The 10,695-nt window shown below is 35.1% G+C and overlaps 1 protein-coding gene across 1 annotated transcript; it reads left to right on the forward strand.

Moving 5' to 3' along the window:
* The first annotated feature begins 7,808 nt into the window (after positions 1-7,808).
* On the forward strand, positions 7,809-9,326 carry LOC140046652 (prostaglandin E2 receptor EP4 subtype-like). Its single transcript, XM_072091354.1, has 2 exons — positions 7,809-8,600; positions 9,096-9,326. Exons 1-2 carry the CDS (start codon positions 7,809-7,811, stop codon positions 9,324-9,326), a joined length of 1,023 nt encoding a protein of 340 aa, XP_071947455.1.
* The last annotated feature ends 1,369 nt before the right edge of the window (positions 9,327-10,695 follow it).

Genomic DNA, 10,695 nt, shown 5'->3' on the forward strand with positions numbered 1-10,695 from the left:
TTGGTTTTATTTTTAACATTCAATTGCGCCCTCGTGGGAACCAAGCTTATGCCCGTTTTTAGTCGTGTGCGTGCTAACGCGACTCTACAGCTCGCTATGTCGGTCGGTCGATCGGTAAACACTAACTCAAATTTGAGCACGCGACTGCAGCCATGTATGGCCTTGTTTTTAGTCGCGTGGAAGCGACTCTATAGTTCACTATGTCGGTCGGTCGGTCTGTCTGTCTGTCTGTCTGTCGGTCTGTCGGTCTATCTGTCTGTCTGTCGGTCCGGTATCACTATGCGTTTTATCGCTTTATGACCTTATCTTGATATCAGTTTAATCTAGCTAAGTCAATTTTTCACAGAATATTCCTTATGGCCAGGAATCGATGTGGTTATGTTTTCACGGTGCGCAATAAAAAATTACGCGGTCTACGCACGATTTAACGAAATCACGTTTGTAATCATATCTTAACAACCATGAATCACAATTAAATAAAATTTGGTACTCATAAATTTCAGGGCATAAATCATCATATGGCAATACAATTACGTGCGTAGCGCATGTAACGCATGCGTACGCGCGCTTAAAATTTTCAAAATTTATTTTCGATGAAATAAGAGTACGTTTCAGGCAATTTTAAGCGTTTACAAAATTGCCATGAGTGCGCAGATTTTTGCGCGCGCACTGCGCGTTAAATGTTATTGCGCACTCTTTTTGCCCGATTTCTGTTTTCTTTACTTACTTTTCAACTCGAAATTACGTTATACGAGCACGTCAAAAGTGACAGGCTACGCACGTGTAAATTAAAAAAATATAAATGTTTTTAAACATTTCAACATTTTTAAACATGTTCAGTAATTTCGGTCAGTATAGTTCAGTATGTCGGTCGGTCCGTCTTTCTGTCGGTCTGTCTGTCTGTCGGTCTGTTTGTCTGTCGGTCCGGTATCACTATGCATTGTAGCACGCGACTTAATGGCTGTTGGCCTTGTTTCTCTTCTATATGTATATCATGTTGGTATAAGCAGACGATATATACATAGGCGCGGCTGGATAATTAGATAATTGGAATGAAAAAATAGGCTCTTTCACCACAATCATGCTCCTCCTCAAGCTGTTTCTGACTTATTTTTTTTGTATCAATGCCAGAGAGTTTTTACCGATTCAGGTCCTCTATGATTTTGATTTGTTCTATATTATTGGTTCCATTTTATAGTGTTACCGGTAGACCAAGGTTTAGGTGTACAGTAGCCTACATCTTACCCTATGGCCATCTGTTGTTGCTGTGTTGATCTCTGTGTACACGACCATACTGCAACTTACTGTCGAATACTGAGGTACTTTTTGTACGTGACCGTGTTAAACCTTTCAGTACTAGCTTGTTAAATGATTGATTGATTATTTTGCAATGAAAATACATTTCATACACTTATAGGATACTTTAACTAATAGTATCAATATTCTTAATTGTTCAACAAGTTGTTCCCATTGATAAGAAAGTCCTTTTAATTCCTCGAAGTAACTATCGAGTTGCTGTTAAAAGCTTTTGGGTGACTACTTATATAGATAATTAGCTGCCATTAAGTATTAAGTAGTTTTCCGAAGACCTTGAAAAGTCTTAAATTGAAAGTAATTGGAATACGAAGAAATGTTTACTTTGTCTAGTCTGCAACAAGTATTTGGTTGTCTCATTGTTGTGTATTAGCTGAACATAACTTTAAAAGCAGTCAAGTTCGGATTATTTTATTCCGATTTTCTGTTGTTATTCAAGCACTACTCTTAATTTCAACTTAAACCAAAATGGATACAAACTTTAGCAGCGTAGGTGATAGTGATGACGCCACATTTTTAGACTCGGATGACACGGTTATATATACTTCACTCTACACAATTTTTCTTTTAGGAATTGTATTTAATCTTGTTGCGAGCATTTTTCTTTATAAATATTTAAAAAGACGACCAGACGAGAACCATATTATACTTTTATTCTCCTTGATTGTTGTTGATTTGGTATCTGTAAGTATCTTTGTGATTCGTACACCACTTTATTATCTAGCAGTATTCTTAAACAAACCAAATGTTTGGTGCAATTTTGCTGGTTTTACAAACGCTACATTTCCATTATCATCGGGGGCGATATGGACACTGATGTCTTTTGAGAGGTGTGTTGCACTTTCAATGCCGTTCCGTTACGCAAAGTATTTCCAACCTAAGAAGACCAAACGGTACGTATGTTGTTGCTACTTTGGCGTTGGTTGTGTTTCTGAATTCAATTCCATTTGTTGGTATTGGAAGCTATGATGCTGTGTTAGATGAACCCATCATATGTAGATACAGTTATTCTCCATATGACCCTGCTATTTATATGGTTTATTTGGGAGTTTATTTGTTTTTTGGTTGGTTAGAAGTGTTCATTGGCGCAGTTTGTAATATCGTCGTCGTTTATCAACTTTACAAGATGTCAAAGGTCAATTTAGTTGGCGTTAACCAAACCCAAGACAATAGAAGTCAGGTTAAGAATATGGAAAGTGAAATGAACATTGCGAGGACAGTTGTCATCATATTTGTTGGCTTCACTTGTTGCTGGGTTCCTTTGCTGGTAGGCCATTTATTTTGTTTAATGGTTTATTCGAACATCATACAAACATAACATACAATACAACATATAAAACTGCTGATGAGCGAGGCAGTTAAGCAAAAAAAAACATCATTGTAAATCAAATGAGCCAGCACCCCTTATGCGAGACATATACCTTTCATATTAACCATGCTCAGTATCCCTTATGAGAGCCAATACCCCTCATGTGAGCCAGTTACCCGGCTCGTAACTGGTGAATAAAATCAAAACAGAATTACAAAATGAAAAATCACTTATGCTTTGATGTAAAAATACTCAAGAAGTTCGACCATAACGTCCACCATTTAAAGATGTATTGTCCCAAAAAAAAAGATTAATAAAATCACACTTTAAATTGATCATTTTGTATTTTTGATAAAGCTAATCACTTTTGTAGACAAAATCCATGTTTTCACTTATAAAATGACAAAATAAATGATTAAATTCAACCCAAAACCCATTGGCTGGCAGCCAATTTGAGTATTTGTTTTGCTTTAAATTACAGTTTTTAGGTAAATAAATTTTTTTTATTCAATTTTTGGTCAAAGTAGATAACTATTTGGTGACATTAAAATGGCATATAAAAAAATATATATATTTTTTTTAGGGGAACAAAACAGTTTTAACAATATCTACAGTAAATTTAGTATGTTCATTTCGTTCTTTTCAGATAGTACTGATGTTCAAGAGATTAGGAATACCTCTCTCCGATGAGTTTGGATTCGCTGCAAGTCTACTGCTTTTCGGAAATCACTTAGTTGATCCAATCTCGTTTGTATTAGCTCGTCCGGGATTTTACAAATTCATTTTTTCAAAGTTAAGTTCTGTTATCAATTGTAGTCCATCGGAATCGATAACTTTGGCTACCACAAGTGGTTTATAAGGATCTGCAACATGTTAGTGTTATTCAAAAGCAGAATGTACTGGTGGTTAAAAGAAAAATGGAAATTAATTTTCAATGGAAGTGGAACCGTATGGATTTACGATGATTCTACGCCGTCATCCACTCTTGAATAGAATATAGTAACGTCTAATGTAATGCATTTTCAGAATTTTCAAATTTCATAATACATCGTACATCGTGTTCTCTTAGAAACTGGTTGATAGCATTAAGCTAATGGCCAGAGAACATGTGATACTTCCTACTCTGCTACAATCAATTATATTAAGTTTTGGTAAATCCATAATTTAGAATGGATTTAAAAGCTCCTTTTCAAGGTAAAAAATTATGTTTTCATTTGTCATTTCTGTGCACAGTCATTAGAGTACAAATCTAATTACACAATTCTCATTTTGCACCAATAATATATCACTACAGTATTAGTGATACAAATTAATAAAATAGAGAATTATGTTGTGGATGAACTTGTGTCTGTGTGTCATTGTTAATAGGCGAGTCTATTGGCGAGTCTATTGGCGAGTCTATTGGCGAGTCTTGGCGAGTCTTGGCGAGTCTTGGCGAGTCTTGGCGAGTCTTGGCGAGTCTACTGATACATCAATCGCTAAACTAACAAGTTTACTTTGTTGAATGACCATCTGAAAATTCTAGGCCTACTACTTATCATCAACCGTGTTATTCTTGGTCCTCTTCTCTTTCTATTTATATCAATGATCTCCCTAAATGCTTAAATAATACTTGCTCTGCTAATATGTTTGCTGACGACACTATTATTTTCACTGCTAACAAGTCCTCCACCCTTATTCAACAAAACCTTAATACCAACTTAAACCATCTCTACTCCTGGCTATCTGCTAACAAATTATATATCAACGTCAAAAAAAGTCTAAACTCATTGGAACATCACAAAAACTTAGACGGAGTCCTGACATTGAACTTACTGTCAATCACCAGCCTATCGAAAATGTCACTTGCGTTAAGCACCTTAGAGTATTAATCGACAACACCCTTACCTGGAACAAAAATATTTCCCACCTAATAAACTTAACTCTTCTATTTTCCTTCTCTCCCGCACTAGATGTTTCCTTAATTTTTCCACTGCCCTTCTTCTTTACAACTCTTTATTCTTACCGCACATCGATTACTGCATCACGGTGTGGGGCTCAATGCCTAAGTCACATCTCTAAGATTCAGAAACTTCAAAATAGAGCTCTCCAAACTATTCTCCAAGTTCCTTACACTACTGTACTCTTTAACACCATTTCTACTCTCACTGTTTATCAACGTGCTGACTATCGCCTCTAACAATCTCGCCCTAACTAACATCTGCCGTGGGCTTGCCAGAATTACTGCCAATGGAAGAATGGCTGCCCGGCAACTTTCCAGGGATGATCTCGTTGTTCCAAGACCTCAATGTGAACTTTTTAAACATTCTTTTAATTATAAAGGACCTAATATTTTAACTCGTTAGAAGTTTCAATTAGAAATTGCAATACTTTTTTAAATTTTAAAAGTAAATTAAAGAATTTTATGCTTAATAATTACACATTTTAAATTTTTATCTTCCTGACCTTTTACTTTTTTGCCTTTTTATTTACATTTATATACTTATTCTTTATTTAATTTTAAATATTGTTATATATTTTTTACTTGTAATGTTTTTATGTCGTATTGTTGAGGGCCCCTCAAAATCAGCTTCTGCTGGCTGGGTCACCCTCTTGAAATATGGTTAGGCCTAAATAAATAATAATAAATAAAAAAATAGATAAGTTTAAATTCTCGACAAAAAGCAAGGACGTACACATATTTAGCAACATGGTACAAAACAATACAACAGAGTTTGACTACGAGTTTGAGTACGTCAACAAAGAAGACAGCAATATAATTATCTATACAATACTCACTGGCGCATTTGTAGCTAACTTTATTGCTGTTGGGTTTCTTTATAAACATTTGCAGAAGCGTAAAGATGAGAACCATGTAATCATTCTATTCTCGTTGATCCTCGTTGACTTTGTATCTATAAGTTTATACGTGATTCGTACACCTATATATTATCTGGCATTATACGTTAACAAACCAAATATTTGGTGCAGTTCTTACGGTTTTATGAATTAATTATTTCCGTTAACATCCGAGGCGACGTGGACACTGATGTCTTTTGAGAGATGCGTTGCACTTTTAATGCCGTTCCGTTACGCAAACTATTTCCAACCCAAGAAGACCAAACGGTATGTTGTTGCTACTTTGATGTTTATGACGTCTGTATGTGCAATGCCGTTTGTTGGTATTGGACGATATGGTGTTCTTTTGTACGAGCCAATTAGGCCTACGTGCTTTCACGTATATTTTTCATTTTCATTTTTGGAAAGCAATACTAAGTTACTGAAAATGCAATCCAATCAAAAGAAAGAATAAATAAACAAAATAATGTGTGGCCTTTTGTTTTGCATTAGCTTTCACTGAATATTGTTTCTATTTCAGCTTCTGCAACTGTAGTTCCTTGTTTAACAACTCATGCATCTACATTTGGTAAGCCAATCAAAATCTCTAATTATTAGCCTCTAAATAATCAGTGCATACAGTTTAACTGTAGGTCACTACAGTCTTGTGTACTGGACAATAATGCAGCCCACTACAGTTGTTGGATTACATGGTAACATAGAACTTTCGATTTTGCAATGACCTACCTGTATAACATCCTAATGGAGATGCTATTTGCATAATCATCAGACCTTGGATTTTTAAAATGTAGATCGCTTGTTTCAAGCACTTAAATTACCGACAATAAGAGAATGCAACCGAATACACCGGTTCACTACTACTACATATTTTTGATGGGAAAAATAAATAATACAATACAATTACAATTTGAGTTTGCTTAGATCTGATTTCTTAGTAACTATGAAACGTCTATTGTCCTTAGATAGAATGTTAATTCTACCGTATTTAGTCCAAATAGCATTTTATCACTATAGTCCTTCTTTATGTGTTTAAGCAGTCCAGACCTGGTAGCAGTAAGGTTTTCATATACACACATATAATTATTACCCGATTTTTTCCATTTAGTTTCCGCTTAGTCCTGTAGACGTCGTTGCGCTTTTTGTAACTACAGAATTTGACGATGATTCCCCTGGGTTTACTATAGCCAGGCCTCTTTGTTGGACCGAGCCTATGGCTCCGGTCGAAATCATTGGGATCTATCTGTACATTTAGGTCAGTATAGTGATTAGTTTACCAGTGTGTCCGTGTTTTCTCCCTGCCTCTTTTCCACGCCCATTATGACCAGGCAATTTCTTCTGCTGTATTTTAATTTTAATTTTTTAATTTTTTTGCTGTAATTTCGTCCTGTGCATCTTTCATGTCTCGAACTTTCCGCTCGAGTACGTCAACCCTATCCTTATAGCTCATTAGGTCATATTTAAGGCTATCGATGACGTCATTAGTAATAGAACGTTTTGGTTCCTGTTTTAATTGCTTTTCAAACTCATCTCTCACAAGACTAGCAATTTGTTTAGCGAAGTTGATAATAAAATCAAAATTACCTTCAGTGGATTTATCAATATGTCTTGATGGCATCTTCTATCAATTTCAGTTCAATTTTTCCTATACACATTGGTTCGATTTATTTGTCCCACCAGTGGACACTTCCGCATCCGAGTCGGCCATGATCGTTTAAGGTGTGGTATAAGATCAAGCAAAAATCTAAGGCAAATTTAGTAATAACAACAATAATAAAGTAAACGATGTGGTTTGACTTGGTCTTAAAGTAGGCCTACCATCTATCGTAGTTGATTTTGATTGTAGATTTAATAGTAGTTAGAACCGGTGAGTGGGAGCTCAGTTAAACACGTCCGTCTCTCATGACGCACAATCAATTCTATTAGGCCTATAGTATACTTTAACTAATAGTACCAATTGTACAACAAGATGTTCCCATTTATAATTAGGCCTTTATACAATGCAAAAATACGTACTTTAATTTCTCGAAGTAACTATCGAGTTGCTGTTAAAAGCTTTTGGTGACTACTTATTGATAATTACCTGCCATTAAGTATCATAAAAGTATTTAGTTTTCCGAAGCCCTTGAAAAGTCCGACATACAAAGTAATGGGATACACTTAAATACGAAGAAATATTTACAGTGTCCAGTCTGCAACAAGTATTGGTTTGGCTCACTGTTGTGTATTTTCTTTGGATTTGTCTCTTCGATGGTTACTTTGTAAATTGAATCTAGACCTTTTTTTAAACTTTTTATGCCGATTTTCTGTTTTTGTTCAAGCACAGCTCTTAATTTCAACTTAAACTAAAATGGATACAAACTTTAGCAGCGTAGGTGATAGTGATGACGCCACATCCAACCTGAATGCCACGGTTATATATACTTCACTCTACACAATTCTTCTTTTTGGAATTGTATTTAATCTTATAGCGAGTATTTTTCTTTATAAATACTTAAAAAGACGACCAGACGAGAACCATATTATACTTTTATTCTCCTTGATTGTTGTTGATTTAGTATCTCTATGTATCTTTGCGATTCGTACACCACTTTATTATCTAGCAGTATTTTTAATCAACCCAAATGTTTGGTGCAATTTTGTTGGTTTTACAAACTTTACATTTCCATTATCATCGGGGGCGATATGGACACTGATGTCTTTTGAGAGGTGCGTTGCACTTTCAATGCCGTTCCGTTACGCAAACTATTTCCAACCTAAGAAGACCAAACGGTATGTTGTTGCTACTTTGGCGTTGGTTGTGTTTTTGAATTCAATTCCTTTTGTTGGTATTGGAAGCTATGATGCTCTTTTAGATGAACCAATCATATGTAGATACAGTTATTCTCCCTCTGACCCTGCTATTTATATGGTTCATTTGGGAGCTTATTTGTTTTGTGGTTGGTCAGAAGTATTCATTGGCGCAGTTTGTAATATCGTCGTCGTTTATCAAATTTATAAGATGTCAAAGGTCAATTTAGTTGGCGTTAACCAAACCCAAGAAAATAGAAGTCAGGTTAAGAACATGGAAAGTGAAATGAACATTGCGAGGACAGCTGTCATCATATTTGTAGGCTTCACTTGTTGCTGGGTTCCTGTCCTGGTAGGCCATTTATTTTGTTTAATGGTTTATTCGAACATCATACAAACATAACATACAATACAACATATAAAACTGCTGATGAGCGAAGCAGTTAAGCAAAAAAAAAACATAATTGTAAATCAAATGAGCCAGCTACCCCTCATTGTCTCCAAAAAAAAATAAATAAAGATTAATAAATCAGACTTTGAACTGATTATTTTGTATTGTTTATAAAGCTAATCACTTTCGTAGAAAAAAAAGTATGTTTTCAATTATAAAATGACAAAATAAATGGTTAAATTCGATCTAAAACCCATTGGCTGGCAGCCAATTTTATTTAAATTGCAGTTTTTAGGTACATACATTTTTTTTTTCGATCCAATTTTTGGTCAAAGTGGATAACTATTACGTGACATTAAAATGGCATATAAAAACATATATATATTTTTTCAGGGGGACAAAGCAGTTTTAACAGTATCTACAGTAAATTTAGAATGTTCATTTCGTTCGTTTCAGATAGTACTGATGTTCAAGAGACTAGGAATACCTCTCCCCGACGTGTTTGGGTTCGCAGCAGGTCAACTGCTTCTCGCAAATCACTTAGTTGATCCAATCTCGTTTGTATTAGCTCGTCCGGGATTTTACAAATTCATTCTTTCAAAGTTTTGTATATTTATCAATCGTAGTCCATCGGAATCGATAACTTTGACTGGCACAAGTGGTTTACAAGGATCTACAACATGTTAGTGTTATTCAAATGCAAAATGTACTGGTGGTTAAAAGAAAAATGGAAATTCATTTTCGATGTAAGTGGAACCGTGTGGATTTACGATGATTCTACGCCGCCATCCACTCTTGAATAGAATATAGTAACGTCTAATGTAATGCATTTTCTGAATTTTCATCTCAGTTTAATACATCGCACAACGTGTTCTTTTTTAACCATATTTACGAGGGTGATCCATCAAGCAATTGCTGATCAGTAGGGACCCTCAGAGGTTCACAAGACAAACATAACAATGCTCTACATAAACAAAGTCTTATTACAAGTGGAGGTGTAATTTTGTCCTAAGAAAACATCCTGACATGTAACAGGACTTGAACCAAGAACCTTTGGAGTGGTAGCCAAGCATCATAACCACCAAGCCACAACTCCACTCTCTTAGAAACTGGTTGATAGCATTAAGCTAATGGCCAGAGAACACGTGATACTTCCTACTCTGCTACAATTTGATTATAATAAGTTTTGTTAAATCCATAATTTAGAATGGATTTAAAATTTCCTTTTCAAGGTAAAAAATAATGTTTTTCATTTCTCAGTTTAGAGTACAACAAATCTAATTACAAAATCCTCACTCATTTTCTACCAATAATATATCACTACGTAATATCGAACTCTTATATAATTCTGATAAAGAAAGAAAAAGGTGATTTTTATCGAAATGAACTTGTGTCTGTGTGTCGTTGTTAATAGGCGAGTCTACTGATACATCAATCGCTAAACTAACAAGTTTATTTTGTTGAATGACCATCTGAAATTTCTAGGCATACTACTTATCAACCGTTTTCAAGTTTTGCCAATTCTCGACAAAAGGCAAGGACGTACACATATTTAGCAACATGGTACAAAACAATACAACAGAGTTTGACTACGAGTTTGAGTACGTCAACAAAGAAGACAGCAATATAATTATCTATACAATACTCACTGGCGCATTTGTAGCTAACTTTATTGCTGTTGGGTTTCTTTATAAACATTTGCAGAAGCGTAAAGATGAGAACCATGTAATCATTCTATTCTCGTTGATCCTCGTTGACTTTGTATCTATAAGTTTATACGTGATTCGTACACCTATATATTATCTGGCATTATACGTTAACAAACCAAATATTTGGTGCAGTTCCTACGGTTTTATGAATTATTTATTTCCATTGTCATCCGGGGCGATGTGGACATTGATGTCTTTTGAGAGATGCGTTGCACTTTCAATGCCGTTCCGTTACGCAAACTATTTCCAACCCAAGAAAACTAAACTGTATATTGTTGTTACGTTGATGTTTATGACGTTTGTATGTGCAATGCCGTTTGTTGGCATTGGACGATATGGTGTTCTTT

This window comes from Antedon mediterranea, chromosome 4 (assembly GCF_964355755.1).
Source record: "Antedon mediterranea chromosome 4, ecAntMedi1.1, whole genome shotgun sequence".
Taxonomy (NCBI): Eukaryota; Metazoa; Echinodermata; class Crinoidea; order Comatulida; family Antedonidae; genus Antedon; species Antedon mediterranea.